General features: G+C 41.3%; 1 protein-coding gene across 9 annotated transcripts in view; it reads right to left on the bottom strand.

Moving 5' to 3' along the window:
* The window catches only part of LOC137095529 (RNA binding protein fox-1 homolog 1), a 1,101,487-nt gene that overhangs the window by 913,752 nt on the left and 160,666 nt on the right, over positions 1 to 27,069 (bottom strand). For all 9 annotated transcript variants that reach the window (XM_067462295.1, XM_067462296.1, XM_067462289.1 and 6 more), the window contains exon 2: positions 14,913 to 14,975. In XM_067462295.1, coding sequence (XP_067318396.1) covers positions 14,913 to 14,975 — 63 coding nt within the window. The remainder of the gene's footprint in view (positions 1 to 14,912; positions 14,976 to 27,069) is intronic.

Below are 27,069 nucleotides of genomic sequence, written 5' to 3'. Positions count from 1 at the left end.
AACCAGGAGCAGAAATGATGGACAAGTTCTAATGAGCAATTCTATGTAGGGAGGATTTCCGGCTTCTGAGAAAGAGCCATTCCTTAAAACTGCTTCTCTGAAAAGTTTACGGGGATGGCTGGCTGGCTAAGCAGCCCAGCTGTCTTGGGAAGATTTCGGCTTTGGCATGCTGAGAAAGAGAAGTAAGTTGATATGCTTATAATAAGTGGACTTTGGAAATCCTTCCCTCCTTTTTGAAAAGCAGGATACACCCAGACAACGCTATTCATGCTCATTTCTCAAGAGAGCTTTATTAGTCATGTTTTTTTTTTCTAAAAGGTGTCTGCCAGATTTTAAAACCATTGGCTGAATGAATGACAATGGCAAAAACAGCAGCAGGAGCAGCAATAATAATGACAAAAATAACACAATGAGTGGTTATGCACCTTCCCATAAGGAACCATTGCTCATGCAATAGCTGTAGTAATATGGTCATTATTTGCTGTGAACTCAACCTTTGACTTAAGTGAGGACAATGGTCACCAATTATCCATCTCAGGTCTTGCAAATTCAGGGTAGCTCTGGCTTCCTCAATGGAACTTTGCTTTATTACATTACTAGTAGCTTGGGTACCCGGAGTTGCCCAGGTTATTAGAAGAAGTCATTCTTTATTTTACAAAATACATAACATTTTGGGTAAACTACAACTCACATCATGCCAGGTTAATCCCCTGAAACTCCATCAATACATGAAGTTTGTTATGTTGAGCAAGTTTGCTCTAGATGCATCACTGGTGGGGGTCAGTGAGTTCTCTGGCTGCAGGATGAATTACAGTTTTAAGAAACTACAGCCAAAATTTTGTAATTCAATACATTTACATTAAAACACATACCTACACCACCTGCATTTAAAAAAACCCCACAGAGACACATGCCACTATAGTGGATGTATAATTAACTTTGCAATGTAGTAATACTACATTATGTGTGGTGGAATGAAAATCACACATAGTTCACGTTTTTAACAATACAGAGAAAAGATATGCCACACAGATGATCAGTAAAGAATAAGGTGTTTATTCTGTTATGCAGAGCAACATATATACAGCCATGTGAACAGTTGTGTTGACTCACACAATGTCCTTTGAGACAGATTGAAATAGTCCTTAGGTGTCCATGTGAAGGATCTTCTTCCAACAGCCCAGAAGCAGAAAAATATACTATACTGTCTTGGCAAGCTCCCTGCATAGAAAAACCTAAACATGTAACTGTTGCCAAGACTCCCAGGCTCAGCTAGCATCTTGGGCATAGCCCAACCAATCAGCTCAGTGCTTTACATTTTTTAGTGAACACACTTACCAGCTGATTTTTACATGCTCCAACATGTTGGAAGTGCATCCATAAGATACCATGCATTTTTATTTTCAGAAGCTGAAATTGTTCATTTGGGTTCATAATATTAAAAGAGAAATCATTAACCAAGTTAATGAATATTAATAGCATCAAAATTTATAATGGGCTTCCCTAGTTTTATACTTATCTATTTTTCATAAATGATATTCCTGCCACAGAAGCTTCTAAAAAGCAAAACAGGAATCTAAAGACATGTAGCAAACTTCAGACAACAAAGCCAAAATATGCTGAACAAAGAACCTAGTTTTCAAATAGCCCCTTCCTGAAGCCCAAGAACAGCTTGTTCCTATATGACCATATAATGACCTTGAAAATCTACCATATAATTTAGTCATAGCTGATGACTTGAAGAAACCTGCTCCTTGTTTTAAGTAATTTTCTTCTCCATGGAAGAAACAATACTGGTTTAAGCATTGTGTTCTGGCTCTTTGCTTCCCTACTGAATTCATATTTGAGGTGGAAATTTTCAGTGCTTTATCTGTGCCTCAGGATACTGCTTTCTCTTGATTTTTATTCCGTTCCACAGGAGATATTTAAACACACACACTTTAAAGAATTTTCTCCCCCTCTCTGGAAAAAGAAAGAAAGAAAAGTTTTTCCTTTAGGGTATTTGGAAAGAGCCATAACTGTTTTTTTTCTATTCATGACTTGTAAAGTATGGTTTCCAAACCAGTTGTTGGCTCTTTGTTGTTATGTGCCTTCAAGTTGTTTCCAACCTGTAGAGACCCTGAGGCAAAGGAAGCACCAGCCAAGAGGATGTGGCCCTCCCAAGCCCATATTAGGGTTCCAGGGCTGAGTGGGGAAATCAAACCTTTTTTGTGTGTGTCAGGAGCAACTTGAGAAACTGCAAGTCACTTCTGGTGTAAGAGAACTAGCTGTCTGCAAAGATGTTACCCAGGGACAACCGGGTGTTTTGAAGTTTTACCATCCTTGTAGGAGGCTTCTCTCATGTCGCCGCATGGGGAGCTGGAGCTGACAGAGGGAGCTCATCTGTGCTCTCGCCACATTCGAACCTGTGACTTGTAGGTCTTCAGTCCTGCCAGCACAAGGATTTAACCCATTGTGCCACTGGAGGCTTCACTTGAACCCTGATCTCCAGAGTTGCATTCCAGTGCTTAAGCCCCAACCCCACGCTGGCTCTTTCCTAACTAAACAAATATTATCATCAATAAATGTATGTCCTGATCTACAGACTGGGTTGTAGAATAAAGTGTATCAAGCAAAGTTGGGTAAAAGTCTTAAATAAGCTCTTTATTCAATGTGTTGCCAAAGGCTTTCATGGCTGGAATTACTGGATTTCTGTGAGATTTCCAAGCTGTCTGGCCATGTTCCAGAAGCATTCTCTCCTGACGCTTCTTCCACATCCATGGCAAGAATCCTCAGAGGTTGTGAAGTCTATTAGAAACTAGGCAAGTGAGGTTTATATATCCATGGAATAATGTCCAGGGTGGGAGAAAGAACTCTTGGCTGTTGGAGGCAAGTGTGAAAGTTGCAATTGGCCAACTTGATTAACATTGAATGGCCTTGAAGCTTCAAAGTCTGGCTGCTTCTTGCCTGGGGGAATTTTGTTGGGAGATGGCCCTGATTGTTTCATGTCTGGAATTCCCCAGATTTCTGAGTCTTGCTCTTTATTTACTGACCAGATTTTGGAGTTTTTTAAATACTGGTAGCCAGGTATTGTTCATTGTCATGGTTTCCTCCTTTCCGTTGAATTGTCCACATGCTTGTGGATTTCAATGGCTTCTCTATATAGTCTGACATGGTGGTTGTTAAAGTGGTCCGGCAGACAAGAATTCTTTCTCCCACCCTGGACATTCCACAGGTATATAAATCTCACTTGTCTACTTTCCACCAGACCTCACAACCTCTCAGGATGCCTGCCATAGAAGTCAGGATATAATTCTTCTGGAATATGGCCATACAACCCGGAAAACTCACAACAACCTAGCTCATTATTCATTTCAGTGAGCCCCAAATATAAACTACATCACACAACAAAACTGGCTTTGCAAAATCTAGATTACACCTGTCTGTGTTGAAGAGTATTGTAAAATTTGGAAGGAAGACCTGCCCCAAAACACCCCAAGGGTATCATTGGGTATCAAGAGGTCAATTGATCCCCTAGGTCAGTGGTCCTCAACCTGGGAGTCCCCAGGTGTTTTGGCCTACAATTCCCCAAAATCCCAGCCAGTTTTCCAGTTATAAACTGGTAGGCGCTGAACAGACTGCGCTCTGGCACCACGAGATGCAGAGCCAATCTTAAGAAATGGGGCTACAAAGTGGAATCCACAACATGCGAGTGTGGAGAAGAGCAAACTACAGACCACTTGCTGCAATGCAACCTGAGCCCTGCTACATACACAATGGAGGACCTCCTTGCGGCAACACCAGAGGCACTCCAAGTGGCCAGCTACTGGTCAAAGGATATTTAATCAACTACCAAGCTTGCAAATTCTGTGTTTTGTCTGTCTCTTTGTTTTTGTTAAAAATGTAATACAAATGTCTGGTTGCTGATGACACGATAAATAAATAACCAGTTGTATGGATTTCTGGGAGTTGAAGGCCAAAACATCTGGGGATCCATAGGTTGAGAACCACTGCCCTAGGACAGGTAATTGATTACCTCCATTACTATAATCCTCCCACTCCCCCATCTCTTATGCTTCCTTGATGCTGGTGCACATCTCATCCTTAAAATGGGGTAAAAACCACATTCTCTGAAGTCTGTCAAGCCATGGATACTGCAGATTCTGGCACCTGCTTGAGACCATCTTCTGCACTTAATGCAATCATCGTCTTGGCCTCCAACCTGTGCCAGACATATCAATCTAATCACCCAGACAGCGAGACTGGATTCTGTGTAAACAATTTCAATCAGATAGAATTGGTCAGTGTAGAAGGGCCTTGAGTTTGTCAACCAATAAAAGAAGTTTTACTGGGCCAGTGGCTTTTAATTGGGAACCCAGGGGAAAACTAAAATGTATAAGACAGAAGTACAGTGTGAACCAATCCATTTTTCCCTTTCTCAACTTCATTTTTTTTCCAAGCATATATTAGAATCACGGAATAATAGAATTGGAAGAGACCACAAAGACCATCTAGTCCAACTCCCTGTCATTCAGGAAAAACACAGTCAAAGCACCCCCAACAGATGGCTAACCAGCTGATGTTTAAAAGCCTCCAAGGAAGGAGTTTTCACCTTCTTTAGGTTCTGTTCATAACTAAACTTATCTGAGATATTTCACATTTTGTTCAAGGAATCTATGGCTCTATGTTTTCCTAGTAAAAGGTAAAGGTTTCCCCTGACATAAAGTCTAGTTGTGTCCAACTCTGGGGCTTGGTGCTCATCTCCATTTCTAAGCCGAAGAGCCGACATTGTCTGTAGACATCTCCTAAGTCATGTGACTGGCATGACTGCATGGAGTGCTGTTACCTTCCTGCCAGAGTGGTACCTATTGATCTACTCACATTTGCATGTTTCCGAACTGCCTTGAGTCCCCCTGTCGGGGTTGAGAAGGGCGGGGTACAAGTATGGCAAATAAATAAATAAATAGGTTGGCAGATGCTGGGGCTAACAATGGGAGCACACCCTGCTCCCCGTATTCAAACTGCTGACCAGCTCAGTGGTTTAACCCACTGCACCACCAGGGCTCCTACTCCCACACTTTATATCTTAGGAAAATTAGCATAGTATATCCTAGACAGCCCTTTCCCATTTTTTCACCTTTTTATCACCTAACAAATCCAAAGAATTGTACCTTAGTCCTCTTCTACTTTCACACACCTTCAACCAAATTGTCAATCTAGGCAAGAGTGCCATAGTCTTCTCCTGTTTCCACAGCCTGCCTTACACAATCAGGATTCTTATCAAAACTCCCCCTCCCCATCCATCAATCATTTCACTTATCGATGTATCAATTAAAGAAAATTACTTATTTCAGCCACTTGTAGGTGTCACTTCATTACTTTCAAATATCTCTTGCTATTACAGAATACAAGACTGATGGGTGGGATGAATGCCCTATTTAAACTTACTAAATATTAGGGCAGAAGGCAACCCTTCCCTACTCAGATTGATGCTTCCAAGAAACAAGAAAACGTAAAAGGTAGGTAGTAAGGTTGCTTGATGGAGCCGTCCCATAAGGATGTAAGAAAACAGCAAGATTAAATGTATATGGGGAAGGAGGAAGCAGAAACAGACTTCTATCTCCCTCTTCCACATAGGCACACATCTCCCTGTGGTCTGACCCATAAAACAGAGAGCAAAACATATTTAATTGCCTGTAGGGGAAACAGCTTGTGCAGGACGAGGGAGACCGTAAGAATTGGAAATCGATAGCTCCCAGCCATTTGTTCCTGATCAGAGCATGATTTGAGGAGAATGTCAAAGCAATCCTTCAAAGCCAAAATATATACGTGTATGTGTGTATATATATAATTTCATTTTCTACCAGGTCATTTAGCCATGTGAGGTGACCCTTGCAATGCGGTGAAAATCAAATATTTCTACCAGACTGACTTCTTGTTCTTCTGATGTGCTCAGCAAAGCTTTGATCCTCTGTGGCCTGGGCGAAGCAGAGAAACAGCTTTTAACCAGGAAAGTTAAGGAAGGGGAAAGCAGCAAATGGAAGAGTGGAAGGAGACAGGCCCTTTATTCTAGTGCTCAGACTTTTAAAAAATGTCTCCAAAGTTTTCTCTCTCTCTCTCTCTCTCTCTCTCTCTCTCTCTATATATATATATATATATATAGCATCTGGGTTGAGCTGTAGTCCGCTGGTCTCAGAAACAGCCTTCCCCTAATGGCTCTTAGCCACCTGCTCCCTTCAGTGTGCTGCTAAAAAACGTTATCATGCCATCTGTTAAGGGGTGGCGAGCCGAGGATTGTGGTCTCGCTGGTCCTCGAGGGAGATCCGTGGCATTTAATCAATCTGCTTGCAATTGCTCAATATGATTAGCGTATAATGGTTCAGGTAGGTCATGGCCACAAACATCTTCTTTATTAGTGCATTAGACAGCTGTAAGAGAGCACACAGCGATCCCATAAAAAGAGGCAAGGGTTGGCGCGCTTTGGAAGAACTGCAAGAAAAAGGACCCCAAAACGTAGAATGTAAAAACACGGTAATGTCAGCTACAAGGAGAGAGATGGGGAAGGGCTCAAAGCGGAGACATTTGGCAAGAGAGAAACGTGTTATGGGTGCTGGCTTTTAAATTATTAAATCAGTATTTATATTTATATTTTAAATGTACTAAATGTACTAGGTCCCAAGTTTGTATGAAACTGTGACTTTTATTTCCTGTGCTGGTTTATGACCAAAATAAATGATTTGATTTGATTAGAAGACAACCACCCTTGGTAATGTAACGTTGTATAGTAAAGTCAAAAGCAGGCCCGTAGCCAGGATTTTGATTCGGGGGGGGGGGGGGGGGCTGAGTTTGATTCGGGGGGGCTGAAGATCTACCCTAGCAAACCTTTTGTATCATTATCCCAATACTCCCATGCATATGGGATATATTGAGCATGATGATCAGATCATGATATTAATAAACATAACAGTTTAAATAATGTACCAGTAAGGACTTCTCGCAGACCACCCTGAGAACTATTGACCCCAGCTACATGCCTGGTCAATAGAGACAGAGTGTTTGACTCCAATCCCTGGTTTGTAAGTGTTTGTGGCAATGGTTAACCTGGGCTCAATCTCTAGCTTTCAGTCTTTTATAAAATACACTTGTCTTGGAAGTCAGACATGCTCCAACAAATGCAGACAATTCTTGAAGATGTGCCTTGTTCTGCAAGCCTTTCCTGAAATGCAATCATCCATCTATTTCACGGACCACATCAATAGACCTATTGTCAAGTATATGGCAATAGGAACTCCCCAATACAGTGGGGTGTTCCAAGGAAAACATAGCTCACAGAATCAAGACAGTGACTAATGAACACCACCCAGGCACAGGAGGACTCCAAGCATAAGCAATCAAGGGCTAATGTTCACCACCAAACAAAAGATGTCTCTAGGCAGGAAACAATTCAAAGAGAATAAAGCCTACTTCTCTGCAGATGCCCTCACTATTTGACTATGCTAGCCTCATGTTTTGTTTTGTTTTTGTCATGTCAGGAGCGACTTGAGAAACTGCAAGTGGCTTCTGGTGTGAGAGAATTTGCCATCTGCAAGGACGTTGCCCAGATGTTTTGATGTTTTATCATCCTTGTGGAAGGCTTCTCTCATGTCCCTGCCTGAGGAGCTGGAGCTGATAGAGAGTGCTCATCCGAACTCTACCCAGATTCAAACCTGCGACCTGTCGGTCTTCAGTCCTACCGGCACAGGGGCTTTACCCACTGCGCCACCGGGGGCTCCTCATGGTTACTCACATGCTAATAGGCGGATCCCACTCAACACACACAAAACTAGCTTGCTAATTTCACCTTTTAAACTATTTAACAGACAATGGTTCTTTTCTCCCACCCAGGACATTTCACAGGTATATACTTAACTTGCTTTGCTCTAACCAGATCCTCTGAAGATGCCAGCCACAGATGCAGACAGGAGAAAATACTGCTAGGACACATCCATACAACCCAGAAACCAAACAATACCCTAGTGATTCCAGGTGCGAAAACCTTCAACAATACATAACTCACATTTGCTCCCTTTCAACACACACAACTCCAATTTCATAAGTCACAATGGAGGCTTAGAAACTTGTGGATTTATTTGCAGACATCTTTTTTTTTTTTTCAAATTATAGAAGATTACCACTTTGGTTCCAAAGTTAACTTTAGCACATGAAGTTCTAAAATACCAACTCATTTAAATTATTAAATGTTCACATGGGACCCATGAAAACATCATTTTATTTCCCACCCCAATAGACTACCTGTCAGTATCCTGCAGTTCTGAGTAGTAAAATTTGATAAAGCATACTATAAATCGGTAAGGCATTACATGTGTAGGTCATGTCACAGGTGAATAGGGCAAAATGCCCAGCCATATGGTAGATTTAGTCACCCGCTCATCTACATCTTGTGTTACTAAGCAACATGCTGGACTTGAGTCTCTACTCAGTTAAACAGTAAGACTTCCTGAGCCCTAAAAATGATTGATATTCACAATGTTCTTCATATTACAATCACAAGAAGAAAATTTTGACCCAAATGAGGCACAGAGAGATCTGGCATCAGTCAGTTGTCCTCAGATATCCAAGACAGTTAGTGTTGTCTCTTTCTTTTGCTTAATTCAAATACATAGGGTCCATTTCAAGATGCTTGATGATTCCTCGGAAGTATGTGTAGTTATTGAAATATATTAATCATAGGTAAATTGTTGGCTTCCTCACAAAGGCCTACTAATGAGCTCAGGGACTATTGTGTCCCATAAGTTGGAAACCTCTCCACCACCTTTGCTTTGCTTGATGGCAGAATTCCTCGCCTGCCATTTTTCCTTCTCTCTGTCAACTGTGTCAAATGCTGCTAACTGCCACATTGCTGCTCCATGACAGATGGGACAGCTGGTGGCAGGGAACAAAGACGAAGATGGGCTAGACGGATTTGGCGAGGAAAGAAAAAACAGATGTGTAAGGTGTTCTCAAGACAAATAACCACAACTGCATAGCATAACCAAAATAACCCCCCTCCCCCTCAAAATGCAATATGCATTTTTCATGTGGCACAGAGGAGAGTTTAACAGAGCACTCCTCTTCTAATAAATGAGATGCCGATGTCTCAACGGTTTTTCAGATCATGTTCTGGAGAACCCTAGCATTTCCCGAGACTCCAGGATTCTCCCAAGATCAATAGTACAGAAATAAAGCCCCAATATTCTACTTTAACTATCATAGCTCCATCTTAACAATCCTGGGATAAGCAATTTGGGAAGGGACATTTAGAATCTAGACCAGTGGCTCTCAATGTGTGAGTCCCCAGGTGTTTTGGCCTTCAACTCCCATAAATCTTAACAGCTGATAAACTGGCTGGGATTTCTGGGAGTTGTAGACCAAAACACTTGGGGACTCACAAGTTGAGAACCACTGATCTAGAGAGCCCTAGTACATCAGCAAACTACAAATTCTAGGAATCCACAGGATGCAGCAACTGAAGTGGAATAATGCAGCATGAATCCCATATAATCAGAGGAGAGGTTTCTGGACTCATTGTGAAAACCATGGATATTGGTGGACCCTTTTGAAACGAACAGATTTATTAGGTCCTCCTGGGCAACTCTGTAGCAAAAGCATGTCGCAAAACTGCATGGCATACCTAGAAAATTCCTAGAGAAAACGTATTTTGTTGAACGGGGGTAGGTGAAACCATGAAGACTGGCCCCATGGGTACAGGGTTCATACAGTAGAGTCTCACTTATCCAACCTTCACTCATCCAATGTTCTGTATTATCCAATGCAGTCTGCCTACCGCCCGGATCCACAGCTGTTTCAATACATTGCAATGTTTTGGTGCTAAATTTGTAAATATAGTAATTACTACATAACCTTACTGTGTATTGAACTAGGCCTGTCGGTTTTAGTTCGTTAATTCGTTAATTCGTAATTAAATCGTTATTTTAACCATATCCGAAGCGATTTCAAAACATATTTTTAAACCCGGAAGGGTTTAAAAATATCGAAACAGCAGCCCCATTTTTTTTACGAGCTTCAGCTCGTGTCGTTAATGGGATGGAGGCTGCTGTGCTGACTGAGTGCTGCTGCTGGTGCCTGGGAGCCAATCCGGCGCTCCCAAGCACCCCAGCAGTGCATCGCGCCCCCCTCCTCCTCCTCACAAGCTCACAAGCGGCCTCCGCGCGCCATCCGGCTCCGGCTTCTGCGCCCTCCTCCTCCTCCTCCTCGCACTTCCTGCAAAACAGCTGGGAGGAGGAGGTGGAGGGCGCAGAAGCCGGAGCCCCCGCGCGCCATCCGGCTCCGGCTTCTGCGCCCTCCTCCTCCTCCTCCTCGCACTTCCTGCAAAACAGCTGGGAGGAGGAGGAGGAGGGCGCAGAAGCCGGAGCCCCCGCGCGCCATCCGGCTCCGGCTTCTGCGCCCTCCTCCTCCTCCTCCTCCTCGCACTTCCTGCAAAACAGCTGGGAGGAGGAGGAGGAGGGCGCAGAAGCCGGAGCCCCCGCGCGCCATCCGGCTCCGGCTTCTGCGCCCTCCTCCTCCTCCTCCTCGCACTTCCTGCAAAACAGCTGGGAGGAGGAGGAGGAGGGCGCAGAAGCCGGAGCCCATTGGATGGCGCGCGCGCGCTCACCCGAGGAGGAGGAGGAGGAGGGCGCAGAAGCCGGAGCCCATTGGATGGCGCGCGCGCGCTCACCCGAGGAGGAGGAGGGCGCAGAAGCCGGAGCCCATTGGATGGCGCGCGCGCGCTCACCCGAGGAGGAGGAGGAGGAGGGCGCAGAAGCCGGAGCCCATTGGATGGCGCGCGCGCGCTCACCCGAGGAGGAGGAGGAGGAGGGCGCAGAAGCCGGAGCCCATTGGATGGCGCGCGCGCTCACCCGAGGAGGAGGAGGAGGAGGGCGCAGGAGCCGGAGCCGGATGGCGCGCGGAGGCCGCTTGTGTGAGTTTTCAGGGCTGGACCATGTTCCAGAAGCATTCTCTCCTGACATTTTGCCCACATCTATGGCAGGCATCCTCAGAGGTCTGTTGGAACTAGGCCTGTTTGATCAAGAAAAAATTTCGATATTTAAAATACTAGGCAAATGGAGTTTAAAAAATGTTTTGTAAATATTTACGAATTTTCGTAAATAACAAAACATTTTTTTGGAAAGTTTTGTAAATATTTTAAATATCGAAACAAAAAAACACCCCAATTACGAATCGATTTTAGAAACAAATTTTTTCTTGATCAAACAGGCCTATATTGAACTGCTTTTTATGTTGATTTGTTGTAAAACATGAAGTTTTGGTGCTTAATTTGTAAAATCATAACATAATTTGACATTTAATAGGCATTTCCTTAATCCCTCCTTATTATCCAACATTTTCACTTATCCAACATTCTGCCGGCCTATTTATGTTGGATAAGTGAGACTCTACTACACTACCGTGAATGGGCCAATCACAAAAAAAGTTGATTAAAAAGTACTGCTGAGATGGAAACTGTATCAATTAAGCAACAAAATTATCTATTTCATATTGTTTTTCAGAGCAAGAGAGCTGCAGCCGTATCCCTCTCTCCGTCCCCAAAAAGCAACAGCTTGCAACTTTCTTCTTTTCCATGTAACAAGCACAATTTAGTTTTTTAGGTTTTTTTACAGTGAGAAGGCACTAAAATAATTGGGGGGCATTATTTTGAGTTCAGTGCAGACATTAAAGTCACTTTGTGAAGAGTGTCCTTTGCTAGGAGCTGTATGATCAATTATTTCTTAAAAGTGACTTTCCATGCCGCGGCGATAGAGATAATTGTTCTTCACTCAAAACCTTTTTCTTCAATGTGCAGCCATAGGGAATTGATAGAAACATTTGAAAGATCCACGTTTGGGGACCAAGCAGCCTATGAGACAGATTCTTTGCATTCTAAGCAATTTTCCACAAAGCTTTTCCATTTATAGACCATTTTGTGAGTGGAAGTGGACTCAAGTTCTTCCTCAAGAGAGAAACAATGCAGAAATACTGTACAACTCTAGCAGAATATTTCTACATCATGAACATGAATTATCTCTACCACTAAAGTTAGGGAGTAAGTTGATGTTAGTATTCTGGAAGATAAAGGGCTACTTCCAGTGCTGGACTTAGGACAAAAGAGGCCCTGTGCTAGTTAAGTTATGCAGCCTCTTCCTTGGGCCCTGAAAGAGGTAGAGCCAGTAGGCCTACACTGCCTGCTTTGTGGCACACTTCCATAACATCTGTTATAGAACCCCATTATGCTGATGACAATGTCATCTGTGCACATTCAGAAGACCTACAAGCCACTCTAAACACTTGCAGAAGCATACGAGAAGCTTGACTTCTCATGGAACATTGATAAAACCAAAGTGCTCTTCCAGCAGTTACCAGCCAATCCCTCTGCAATGCCAGAAATAAAGCTTAATGGTGTAACATTAGAAAATGTTGACCATTTCCGCTATCTTGACAGCCACCTCTCTCCAAAAGTCAACAATGACACTGAAATACAACACCGCCTGAGCTCTGCAAGTGCAGCATTTTTCCAAATGAAGCAGAGAGTGTTTGAGGACCAGGACATCCATAGGGAGACCAAGGTGCTTGTTTATAAAGCTATTGTCCTCCCAAACCTGCTACATGCCTGCAAAACATGGATTGACTACAGGCACCACAGTCAATTCCTAGAATGATTCCATCAGCGCTGCCTCTGAAAAATCCTACAAACCTCTTGGGAAGGCAGCGTGCTGGAAGAAGCAAAGACCACCAGCATTGAAGTGATGCTCCTCCACCATCAACTCCGCTGGACTGACAACACTGTCTGAATGCCCGATCATCCTCTCCCAAAGCAGTTACTCTACTCCCAACTCAAGAATTGGAAACTTAATTTTGGTGGACAGGAAAAGAGATTTAAAGAGGGGCATAAAGACAACCTTAAAAACTGTGGCACAGACACTGACAACTGGCCCTTGAGTGCTCTAACTGGAGGTCAGCTGTAACCAGCAGTGCTGCAGAATTCAAAGAGGCACAAATGGAGGGCGAAAGGGTAAGCCAAGAGGAAAGCATGTCAAGCCAACCCTGACCAGGACCACCTTCTGTCTGGAAACCGATGTCCTCACTGGGGAGAACATGCAGATCAAGAATAGGGCTCTGCAGCCACCTACGGACCCACTGCCAAGACACCACATTTGGAAGACCATCCTCCTCGAGCTACGAGGGATCGCCTAAGTAAGTGACACTTCCATACACTATCAACTCTATCATTATGTCTGGAATCACTCTGAAACAGAATGACTTCACATTTAGAATTGCATCACATAAGCAAATTCTATTATAAAAATAATTTAAGGGGCAGGAAGATGGGCCTCCCTGGGCAATGGAGCCCTGTGCTTACGGCAGTGGTTCTCAACCTGTGGGTCCCCAGATGTTTTGGCCTACAACTCCCAGAAATCCCAGCCAATTTACCAGCTGTTAGGATTTCTGGGAGTTGGAGGCCAATACATCTGGGGACCCACAGGGTGAGAACCAAAAGCTTAAGCACACCTAAGCACAATGGTAAATCTGGCACTGGCTACTTCTCATTAAGAAGCCCACAGAAACTTCTGCTTTACAGCACCTGATTGTATGGTAGAATGGATTATTTTAACTAATAAAAAAGAAAGATGCATTTTGCAATTAGAAGCCTTTCCTTGGTTTGTGTACTCTGCAAGGGAGAAGGGTATTTCTCACGGTCAAACCAGTCCCGTTCCAATGCATTGATTTCACATTTGCAAAAGAACAGAAGAAAGTTTGCAAACAGTGTGGAAATATCTAATGAAGAGGATAAATTCCTGTAAGTCCCTGAAAGGAGCAGCAAAATCCCACAGTTTCAACTATTTATATATTTATTTTAAAATAAGCAAATGGAGCAAAAGAAGACAATTTTGGCTTTGCAGTGACAGCTTCTCTTGTTCTGATGGCCAGGAGTTATATGAATAGCACGGTTCAAAGGTTTGCCCAAAATCACACCTCAAAGCCCCAAAGTAATGTCTGAAGTGCTTTTACTGCACCGCCAGCAATACTTTGAACACTGACTTGAAGTGTTTTCTGTTGCCTGAAAACATTTGTTCCCCTTTTTGTTTGTTTGAAAAACATTAGTTACAGGTGAGTTGTAAATGGGTTTGGAATTAGTATAGGAGGACAATGTTGTGCGATCTATTTACATCCCAAAGACTGAACGCTGAACAAAACAGGACCTCTTCTACTACATTCTTTCTGTAAGTTGTGATCTAGCACATCTGACCCAGTATGTGCTTCAGAACAAATCAAATAGCAACACAACCACAACAACAAACTAGAAAATTATAACCCAACAACTAAACACAAGTGTGACTGCATTTTTAGAAAACTGTTCATATATGGAAACATCTCATAGCCAAACTTTCACAATAATGATCCACTCCGTTGAATCTGAGGAAAATCACATACACACCTGTCATATTGTTCATTGTCAACTTAGAAATTACCAGTAAAATTATGCAATTTATGAAAAAGTATGGAAAATAGCTTAATCCACACATATTGTGACACATCTAATAACATCACGCTGTATTTAAGAAGTGCTTAATCACAATTCAGTACATTATTTCACTATATCAGCCTAAAAGACTGTGGATATTAGCTTTGTTTTTGTGGGGATAAGGAGGGCACGGTTTCTCCTGTATTCAAGAGATAAGTACACACAGGTGCAACCACTAAATAAACCTGAGAAATGTGCAAACAAACAATTAAATAACACAGTTTATTTTCATTAGAATCCATTTTCATTATAATCCTTTCATTTCATGCAGCTGAAGATACAAAAAGAGGTAGAAGTAGCTTTGAGAAAGGCACACACCAAAACAGAAAGGAGAAAAAGTGGAGTAGCAAAGAAGAGAGCCAAAAGAAGAACTTACAGAATTAATGCTCCTCTCCAGAAAAGTATAACTTCCACTTACATGAAGCTTCTGTGTAGTTTCCTAGAGGGAAAAAACAGAAAGCATTGTCATTTTCTTCTGATCACTAAAATGGACACATTTTGGGAATAGCTGCAGCTATGGAATACATTAGGTTTTATACTTCCTGGTGTAAAATAAAAAATGGAATACTGTGGTTCAGATCTATGCAAAATGTTTATTTCAAGGATAGACAAGAACAAAATGAATATTTAAAGAAGCATTTTAATGCAAATTTCTCTGGAGGCTTTTAAGTAGAGGCTGGATGACCACCTGTCAGGAGTACTTTGATTGTATTTTTCTGCGTGGCAGGGTCCCTTTGGGGTGATGGTGTTGGGGTATAAATAACATTTATTTATTTATTAATTGTTATTATTATTATTAAGGTTGGACCGAATGGCCCTTATAGTCTCTTCCACTTGCATCATTCTATGATTCATAGTCCAGGCACGGTCACTAAGATCTACTGAGGAGGCCCTCCTCTTGGTCTCACCTCTGTCTCAGTGCAGTTGGTGGGGATGAGAGAGAGAGGGCCTTCTTGGTGGTACCCCCCCCCCAACTTTGGAATGCCCTCCTGTGGGAGATTAGGTTAGCCCCCACTTTCCAAGCCTTCTGTAAACAACTGAAGATATGGCTATTTTGACAAGCCTTTGACCATGTTTAGAATCCCTTAAGAAACATATTTGAGGACCTAGAGACTATGTTACCATGCACTTTATGAGACTGATATGGATTGCAGTGGCTTTATACCTGCAGCTATTGTTGCTTTTACTGATCTTATCCAGGGGGTTTGTGATGTTTATGTTTATGTTTTTGTATTTTGTGTGTTTGCCCTTTTGAGTGCTTTATGAGGTGCCCAGAGTCCATTTGGGAAATGGTTTCAGAGGAGATATATATAATCAAAAAGCAAACCTTGATATTGCCACTTTATAGCAGGGACTCCATTTTACTCTGCCATTGCATATAATGGGACTTTAGCATCCATTGATTTTGCCATCCATGGGGAGACCTGGAACCAAACCCAACTGGATATCAAGGGTCCACTATACAAGTGAAACTGACACAGACCAGAATTAAAGCAATCTGTCTATTACAACTAATGAATGGTTTTACATATTACATCAACTCTTCCTAAAGAGCATTACAAGGCATCCATCCAAATTGCTTCTCATGGATTGGACCCATCCTGGTGAAAATGCAAACTTGCTTTTCAACTTTTGTGTTACTTTTCTCCTTTCCCCCCTACAATCAATTATTTATTAATATATCATTCAACAACATTCTCCCATGTAGTACAGATTTAACCCATAGATATTCTGTAGCTTCTTCTATTTTGGTCAATAATTTGGGGCAACAAAACACATCTACACTTCACTGCACAAAAAGTTTGAAATATTGGGTTAGAGTCATAGCAGCCAACACATGGAAGATGAACACCAATTAAATGTCAAAAAGAAGATGTAAAATTAGCTCTGCCTCTCACACATTTGATCTGGCTGGTGGCAAAAAACAGCCGATTTATAAATAGACTGAAACAGACTGCGGCTGGTCATTTAAAATTCCAATCCCAAAGCAAAATTAGACAATGATATCAGCAGCCAAACGATAGATTATCACCTCCTTATAGAAGAAAGCGAAACAACAAAATGATTAGACAACTTGGAATATTACTTCTATTTTGAGGCAATGTGTTTTTTTGTTGTTGTCGTTTTTGTTGTTGTCATTTGGCCTCAGTTTAATTTCCTGTCGGTCCCAACGAGAGATTTCTAATGTTTGGGCTCACAGAATAACTTCTGATTAAAAATAATCTTGGCAATTACAGCGCAGCACGAGCGGAGGCTGCCATGCGCTCCTTCCACTAACCTCTGAGTTTCTGACAGCAGTAATTGTGTCTATCGCAGCCCCTAGTTGTAAATGAAAACCCAGGGGACACTTTCAGGCATCCAGCTTCCTGAATCTTGCCCATATCTCTTAATTTGCACTGTCTGTCAAAAGGAGACACTCTCCTCTGTACTGAAAGGAAATCCTCAGAAGCAGCAGGTCAAATGAGCAGCAGAAAACTCTATGTCGTGTGTGTGTGTGTGTGCAACGGAAGGAGGAAAAGAGAAGTAGCAAGCTTATATTTAAATGTGTCACAGATACAAGGATACTTAAAGAGTGCTCCAGCACGTTTCATTATAATTCTACTTCCTTACATAGGCACCAGGAAAAGCTGTAACACACTCCGGAGCAATCGTTCCTTTCTTCTCATTTTTTTTATTAAAGCCTGTTTTCGTTCTAAGAATCCAATACCTGGAATGCTTCAAAACACGATAAAACCGAGGTCTAATATCTCTTTTTTATTTGTTTGTTTCTTTTCTGTAACTCTGTATGCAATTGAAATGATAAAAGGCAGCAGCAATGGGAACACAACCACCAGAAGCAGTAAATATTGGAAGAAACAGAAGACATGTTAAAAGGTATGGCACATAACGTACCCATCGTGTGACAATGCAGCATTACGCGATCCAATCAATGCATGGGATTTGGGGCTGCAACAAAAGGAGCATAATGTCTAAATAAAGGGAAATCATGGTGCCCCTCTATTTCGATTTGGTCAGACTTTCTCACCTGGAATAACACTGTGTTCAGTTCTGGACAAAGCAATTCAAGAGGGATATTGACTCTATGCTGTCCAGAGCAAGGTGACTAAAAGGATGAAAGGTCTGGAGATTATGAATTCTTCTGAAGAGTGGCTTAAAGAGTTGGGTCTGATTAGCCTCAGAAGAGAAGGTCGAGAGGAGACATGAGAGCCATGTATAAGTATGTGAAAGGATGTCATAAAGAAGAGGGCACAGGTTTGTATTCTGCTACCCTGGAGACTGGGAAGCAATGGCAAGAAAGGAGATTCTATCTGAAAATTAGGAAGAACTTCCTGATCATAAGAGAAATAGTGGAACTCTCTGCCTCTGAGTCTGATGGAGGGTTCTTCTTTGGAGGCTTGAAACAAAGGCCGGATGGCTATCTGTCAGGGGTACTTTAATTGTGCTTTTCCTGCATGGCAAAAGGGGGTTGGACTGGATGGCCCATGGAGTTTCTTCCAACTCTGTTCTTCTTTGATTCTATGATTCCATGTTGACTCTCAAATTTCAGCATCTTCTGAAGCAACATGAGAAGCCTAAACCTATTTCTAACATTTTGGAGATGGGATAATTAATCTGTACTAATACTAAATTAATGTCAGGTAATCTATTTTGCAAATATAGATTCATAACCTATAGTTATAGAGCTGTAACTGTTCTATATGCAGCTTCCCTACATGTTTACCTTCATGACCTGGCTACGGTGATCCAGGCGACGGTCATCTTGAGGCTTGACTACTGTAAAGCCCTCTACATTGGCCTTCCTTTGTCAGTGATCCGGAAACTGAAGCTCGTGCAAAATGCGGTGGCTCGTCTGCTTGCCAGGGTGCTGGCGAGGTGTCATATCACCCCAACAGCTGCACTGGCTACTGATTGAGTACCGGATTACTTTCAAGGTGCTGGTATTAACCATTAAGGCCTTATATGGTCTGGGGCCGGCGTACCTGAGGGCCCGCTTATCCCCCTACCAAACCCAGAGATTACTTCGGTCCGAAGACCAATATGTGCTTGAAGTCCCCAACATCCGGACTTGTCATCTGTCTTCTACTAGGCAGAGAGCCTTCTCAATTGTAGCCCCTTATTTATGGAATGCCTTGCCAGTTGAGACCCGATCTATCCGAGACCTACTTGCTTTTTGGAAAGCCTGTAAAACCTTTCTCTTCCGACAAGCTTTCGATGGGTGAATAACTCGGGAATATGTCTGTTCTTGTTTTTATTGTATTTTAAAGTTAATTGTATTGTTTTAATCTACTGCTGTAAACTGCTCCGAGCCAAATTGGGAGTAGCGGTATACAAGTCAAATAAATAAATAAAAATAAATGATAGCATGGGCCTGATTATAAATCCACTATCCAATGTAGCATCACAACCAGGAGCCAAAGAGAGTGAGAAAAGCTTGTTCAGATAGAGATCACAGCATGAGAAAAGGATGTTTCCAGCCTCATCCCAGCAATAAGCAAGGCTCTGACAATCAGAAGAAGAATCCCTGTTGCAATTGGTCATTGCACTGTAGATTGTTGGTGGGAAAGGGATGGAATCCTCCTCCTCTTGCATCCTGATGAAAAAACTTCCATCATTCCATGTGGCTGCTGGTCATAAAGGCAAGGTCAGGAAGGGTTGCTCATGCCAAAATACATAACGTTATCCATTTCTAATTAACTAGGTGAGGCAAAATATTGGCAAATACTGTCAGTGGCAATAGCTGTTCTGGGAGGAATTTTAAACCAACTGACAAAGCAACTGAATGAAGTTGTTACAGAAAGGATCACAGAAGCATAATGACAAATAACGAGTCTGGTTGTGACATGTTACATTACAATAATACCTTAATGATTCCTAGGACTTTATCTGCCCCTGCCCCCCTCCCCCGTCGATTCTAATCTATTGAGCTAATGAAAAGTGATGGAGTCCATCCCATGATGCAGGGGAACTTCCTGTCAGTGCCCATCATGATTTGTTAGGGAAACATCAGAAATAGCGGTGTTTTATTATTTAATTTATAATTGTATGCTATTATTATTATGTTAGGCTTCTGTATGTGAGGCATTAAATTTTGCTATAATTATAGTTAAGCCACAGAGCCCCACGCCACCCATCACACAACGTAGCCTTACTTCCGATGGGGCTGCGTGGGTCAACTGGGGCAGAAGTGTTGTAAGAGAAGGAGATGGAGAGGAGAAAAATTAACACATCTTTATACATGCCATCATCTGCTTTTTGGACACTCATCTTCCCTCGCTGGAAGTTGTATACCATCTTGTCTTTAACATTTTAACATTTTTAGTGTAATTTTGAGAGTTTTAAGAGCTTGTAAATGTTTGTGATGTATCATGTATGTTTATTTAAGTTGTTATTTTATAATTTTATTGAGTCTGTTTTTACCCATTGGTTTGATTTTTTGTTTTGGCATTGAATGTTTGCCATTGTGTTTATTTTGCTGGAAACCACCCTAAATTCCCTTGGAGAGATGGGGAGGGTTATAAATAAAGTATTATTATGATTATTATTATTAGTAGTAGTAGTAGTAATAGTAGTAGTAGCAGTAGTATTCTGTGCCAAAACAGGAACCTTCCAGTGTTCCATTTGAAACAACAGGATGACCACAGGCAAAATCCGAATGGTGATGCTTCCCCAAGTGTGATGGGAAGTGTCAGATGGTGGTGAGTCGGGGTGCAGGGTTCCAATATTGGCCAGCTGCCCCCCCCCCCCCCCAATTCACCACAGAGGCTGGTGAATTGGAACGCTGAACCGGATCAATATGATGAGGTTCGAACCAGTGCATGTATAATGTTGGCAAATAAACAACTAAATCTGAAGGCTGTGAATGCTACTCCCAAAAGAGGTTCAGGACCATTTATATTTAGAAGGAAGCACAGATTGGATTCACATCCCAGTAATATGGAAACCATCAACAACCTTGGTTAAGTAGAATTAAAAAAAGTGGAACGAAATACATTCAACTTGTTTTGCTGTCAGCTCAACCCTACTGAGGTCAATAATGTGATTAAATTATTCAAACTGTTAGGCAGCTCCCTTTTCCGGTCCTGAAATTTTAATTCTTGTTACAGTCACCTGGTAGTGTTGTGCTTGCAGGTACACAACTGCAAAAATAAAATAAAATTCTTAAAAGAATGGAACTGTTGCTTTCCAAGAAGCTTTCAATTTAGCACGATTACATGTCAAAATATGGCAAAGATAAGCATTAGAAAGTCACAATTGTTTTTGTTCATTCATCAGTGTTTTATATCAACTCCAATTTTTCAGTGTAACATTTCTTCCCCATTTCTATTATCAAGATTAATAACCCAACAATGCACAAAAGCATAAACTGGCTAGGGGAAAGGGAGGGGGAGGTGAAAGCGAAAAAAGACTATGATTTACTTCCTTTGATTACTGTTTTATTTACACTGCTGAGAACATTCTATTTTTCTGCTTCATAATTCAGCACTTCTCCCATAAAGGAACATTAAAGCAAATCACCCCTTCTGTTTAACCATTGCATGCTAAACTGCACTCTATTGTAAACCAATTCCAAGCTCATACTTAAAAATTATGGTTGAGAGCCAATATAAAACTCATGAAATGAAAAGCCCTAACAGTGTATTTAAACAATGGAACCTATGCTCAAGGAAGAGAGGAGAGACAATCAGAATACAATAGCCAAGCTGATATGGCTTCTGCAAATCTCTGCTGGAGCTCCCACCATTATCTCTGGGTCAATGGGTTGCCATCTTGGATCACGGTGGGAAAGCAGAACTTTGTCCAACTTTGAAAAAGCATAATAAGTAGTACTATGGAGATGTACAAATCCCCACTCAGCCATGGAAATCCAATGGAGAAGTCACAAATCCTTAACCCCAGAGAAAGGCAAACACTCTCTGGATAAATCTAATGAATAAAACTTCATGATAGGTTGGTCCTGGGGTTGTCAAAATCCAGGAATGACTTGAAGGCACATAAAAAAGAAACACCCTTCACCATAAACAGGATTGACTCAGCTGGATATTGGCAATGTATAGTGGCCCAAATGGATCCTGCCCATCTGTACAGACCCCTCTGGACCTTGGCTCATGATGTCTAAACACAAATTAGAATAAGAAATATATCTACATCTATATATACCATATGTGTGATAAAGAACTGTGTCTATGCCTGCCAGTTGCCACCATAACTTCAGTACCAAGAGATGCAGACTCCTAGAATGTACTGCAGAAAATACAGGGAACCTGGGGTTCCATTTTATTTTCTTGTAAAAACAGGTCTGGTAATTTCTTCCTGCAACCAGGGCTCAAGTTCTTTCTCTTAGGATGCATGAATGCAGTCTGACACCACTCCAACTGACATGAATCAACACTACAGAATCATGAAAGGTATGGTTTTGCAAGGTCTTTAGATGTTCCTGCCAAAAAGTGCTGGCCTCACCAAACTACAACTCCTGGGATTGCATGACATTGAGCCATGGCAATTACGTGGTGTCAATCAGCATTTGTTCTACAGTGCAGATATGTCCTTAGTCTTCAACAATCATCCCTCTGAAGTTTGAGGCACAAATATGGGCCTTTCACTCTGGTGTTAGGGGACAATCTAGCTGAAATGTCCCCTAAACCAGGGTTGAATGAAGTATCCTTTTATGGTGGTCTTGTTCTCTCTTGGAGGAGTAAACTTAGAAGGTACAGCTGAATTCATGTTCAAAGAAATACCCATTGGCCAGTGGGATCTCTCAGGGTTTAGTTGTGCTGTTTAATATCTATATGGAAACAACTGGATATCTTGAATTTGGGGGCTTGATATCGCCAGTATGTTGATGTACTCAACTCTTTTTCTCCATCTAATTAGAAGAAAGCTGTTTCAGTACTAAATCAGTAACAAAATGGATGAGGTTGAATAAACTGAAGTTTAATGCAGAAAAGACAGAGGTGCTCTTGGTCAGATGCCTAGTTCCTTTTCTTGGATATCTAAACCGTATTAATAATCAGTCATCTGAAGCTTTTATTTATCACAATGTTAAAAATGTGAGGAGTGAAGGTTGAGTGGGGAGAGTTGAATTCATCTTTGGGAACATTATCCTCACCTCCCCAATAGTAATAGAACATGTTCCCAGATAGAATAGACATATGGCTAATTAAGTGTTTCCTTTAGTAGTCTTAATTACAATCCATATTCATCCTTTTTTAAAAGAAAAAAAGAGAAATCAATTAAACAATACCTTACTTATATTGTAATAGGAAAAAATGCATTGTTTCCAAATTACTTAATAGAAAGTGTTAGAAGATCAGATTTACTGCCAAACAACTGATCAATAATTTCCCTTAGTCGCCTATATAAGGGAGGGAGAGGAGAGAAAGTGTCTTGAAGCTAGAGCTGAAAATCAGGGCAAACTTGTTAAAAACAATTCCGAAAGTGCATGCTTTTCAAAACTGCTCTCTCTGCTGATCTTTATCGGAAGTTTCCATGCAACCTTCAGTACCAAAATTATAGCTAGCTACTTCAAGCACACCCTTAGGAAGGAGAGAAGAAATAAAGAAATTGCTGTCGTCTTTCTTTCTGTACTTTGGACTATATGCAGCTAGTAAGTCGTAACATCTTAGAGTTGTTGTTTCATACAGAGAATTACAATATACTGTATGTCTACACTCCCCCCCCCCCCCTTTGCCTTGCAAATTCTAATCTGGGAGATGCAATCCTAAAGGTGTTTTGTCAAATTGCTAGCTCCCGCAAAGTGGCAATTTAGGCACCATGAAAGTGCCAAGCACATTCATAAGGATCAGATGCTGAATATCATATCAGCACTCTATGTGAATTCTTACCTAGTCAAAATGAGTATGAAGGTCAATATGGATAGGGGAGAAAATTGTTAAGACACAATTGTTAATGCTCAATAGAGTAGGGGATAACACATAGTTATATCCTCCAACCATAATTTAGATTACTAAAGTATTATTAGCTTGCCTAATACCCAAGGTTCTTGGGGAAGGGCATATAAAATAGTACAATGGAAAGAATCTGTGAACTTTAATGCACTTAGGGGGGAAATTGGAATTGAAGTAGTGCTGTTACTGTTGGTGATGGTTTCTATCATATGATACTATGCATATTTCTGGCCTGCTCAATGATAAACCCACTCTAGCTACCAATTGGCAAAACCCATCAGTAGCTCCCAATCCCACAATGTTCCCAACTCCACAATAGCTCCCAATCTCACCTTGGTGCAATGGGTCCCCTTCTACTTTTTTCTGGCATGCCAACAATAGAGTAATGTCAAGGAATCAGATTCCCTTTACTCGCTTCCTCTCATTCCTGCCCAAAATTACAACTCAGTGATTAATTCATTGATTGTAGGTTTTATTTTTTAAATAATCTTAGCTAGAATTGGCAGGTAGCTTAGAAAATTTCTAAAAATTACAGAGAAGCAGTATTGTGGGAGGACATACGAGGGAATATGGATTGGTGAGTTGGTGCAATGATGCAATTGATAATGAGGGTGAGCATCCTGGTATGTTACCCTTATTGGTTGTGGGAAAATACTTATCACTTCATCACACAGGCAAACTTACCCATAATAGGATGCTTTCAGCACCGTTCAGAGACAGAGCCTGATGGATCCCATCAAGCAACACACAGCTACTTCCGGAAGGGATCCATCCCTGAACTGTGCTGAAAACATCATACAATTGAGCAACGAGAGTATGGGAAACTTCCTATGTTCTCGTTGCCAACAATGGTGATTATGCAGGGGGAAGCTGGGCAGTGATTATTTCCCCTGTGTGATGGGGGATGGCGAATTCCCCTACTGCCCCACAGATTTGCCGTAATGCCCGGTGGATCCCTTTGTTGTTGCCCATGTTAGGGAACCTAATGTGATACGGTCCTTAGTGCAATAAAGTTCTAAAACTGCATAACAATCCAAGACAATTTAGTAGGTTAGAAGCACAACTGGATTGTCACCGTGGACAAAGCCCTGCAGAATGGTTTGCTGCTGCTATCAGAAATGGTCTCTTTGGCATATCTAAATGGTCAGGGACACACATATAAAGAGAGATTCCCCGTTCAAGTATCCATTTCTCAAGGGTTTTAGGTTTTTGAAAGTTATTCCTGGTAGGTTAGTTTGAGACCTGAAGAGCCTTGACAGCCATTATAATTCTTGTGGAGCTGTCACAGGATCTCAGTGAGGTCTTGCTGGCAGAAACATAACACTAATTGTTGTGACAGTTTACACACTGTTAAGTGTTTGTCTTGAATTCTACTGCCAGGAATCCAGATATACAGCCTATGAAAATCCAGACTAAATTATGCAAATTTGGTTTTAAAATAATAACAATAAAAATAAAATTTACTTTTGCACTGTTTGTCTGTCCAAATATTTCTTGATTTGCATAAAGCTCCACGTGCAGTGAGGTGGATGCCTCTGAATAATTCAAACATCTCTGCAGTAATTCCTTTGAAGCAAGGCAGGTAGAGAACATTTATTATAAGCAGGAAGATGAGCCCATATAATTAATATTTTGATACACTCCACCTGCCTGGATGTTTGCTCCTATAATATTAGCTTGGAACGAAATAAATAACACTTTCCTGACAACTTTTATCCCACTTTTAGACAAAATGCTTCAATTTATATAATTACTTTGCTAGATTTATCGATGCATCTCCACTTCTTTTACATAGTCTGTTAATATGCTATCAATGTAATTAGTTGTTTCTTGGTGGAAATTGCTGTTTTTAATCAAGCTAGCACTTTCATTGCAGGGAAATGTATTGCTTGTATTTCTGCAGAATCAAAACAACACCCTTTCATGATTCCATGAAAGAGCTCTCTCTTGTCTCTTTCTGCTATGTCTATTTGTGCAAAAAAGGTTGATTATGCATTCTTCCCAGACTATGAAAAATGGGTGTTATCATTACTTGTGTTATACTGGAGGAAAAATTTGGAAGCTCATTTTAACCAAAGATATATTTAGTTCTAGCTCCACTTGATAGTCCCAACCACAGTAGAGCTATTTAATCAATTGATGAATGATAAGTCAACTTGAGTTCAACAGGTCTGCTGTATTTGGGGTCAGTCATTGTATTCAGGGCTAAGGGAGGATTTGTAGGAACCTAAATAACATGAAGGCACTAGATCAGTGGATCCCAACCTTTTTTTGACCAGGGCCCACTTGGACCAGGGCCCACTTTGACTAGGGCCCACTCTCCAACATTAGTACCAAAAGGGGTGTGTCTGCTCAGCTCTACGGAAAGGAGTGGAAATAAAATAAATAAAATAAAATTTAAAAATTAAGAGGAAGGAGATTTGTGGACTGGATTTTTGTTCTCGTGGCCCATTGTTGGGCCACGGCCCGCAGGTTGGAAACCATGGCACTAGATTCTGACTGATCTTGGAAACTAAACAAGGCCAATCCTGAATAGTACCTGGATGGGAAGATCCTGTATGCTATGTTTTAGAGGAAGGAACTGCTAAAGCCAACTCAGAATATCCCCTGCCTCAGAGAAGCTTATTGAAAATATATGGGCTTAGTGTAAGTCAAAGGGAAACTGAAGTCACAATATAGTATAGTGCGGCTTGTCTGATCTTGGAGGAGGTTCAGCCCTGGTTAGGACTTAAATGGGACACAGCCAATGAATACAATGTGCTAAAATCATATTTTAGAGGAAGGAACTGGCAAAAGCACCACTGGAAGCTGACACACTGGAAAACCTAGAGATTTCGAGAGAGGACATATGTATCAAATTGGCAAATAATCAAATTCACAAACATTACATCTGTAAATGTAGAGAGAAAATTCCAATTATTTAATTGATCACCTGATGTGTTTGTCACATAGTATTAATTGAATGGATCAGTAAAATGTTCTAAAGAGCAATGATGCACAACCGACCATGCTTCGCTACAAAAGTAGAACCTCTTTGTCTTTTGCCCATGACACATTCCCATCAACACGGCAAGGTTAGTGTTTTAAAATCACGTTTGCCATCTAAAGTACATCTCCACTGATGTTAAAATGTGTGTCCTAACAGCAAAATTAATTTTTAAAATCCAAGCAGGAATACAACTCTGATCAATTTACCAGAACACATCATTTTAGTGTATCAACATGATGTATGTTAAAGCATGCATACCATTTTGTAGATATATCTCAAGTACTCTGAAACACTTCTTTGGTGACTTTGTTAATTTTGCATTATCAATGTGTTACAGACCAGAAATTTCAGAAGAGGTACATAAGACCCTAGGAAAGTTTTCTATTTTCAGCTCATACAAACACAGATGCAAGAGCAAGTGTCAACACGATTACTGCTGGAGCATTTCCATTAAGAGAGAGCAATACTGCAAACTCAGTAAAGTAATAAGCACTTGGTTGTGCATAAGAGAAACTGGACCAAACAGAAGAGATTTTTTTTTCTGAAGGTAGAAAAAAATAAAAGCAAATTAATGGTCACAAATGGTTTCACCTCTAGTGAGAAGGTCTGCTCTCAAACACACACACAGATTGTAAATA

The sequence above is a fragment of the Anolis sagrei genome, chromosome Y (assembly GCF_037176765.1).
Source record: "Anolis sagrei isolate rAnoSag1 chromosome Y, rAnoSag1.mat, whole genome shotgun sequence".
Classification (NCBI taxonomy): Eukaryota; Metazoa; Chordata; class Lepidosauria; order Squamata; family Dactyloidae; genus Anolis; species Anolis sagrei.
The sequence above is the reverse complement of the archived record's forward strand: the minus strand, read 5'-3'. Positions and strand labels throughout refer to the sequence as shown.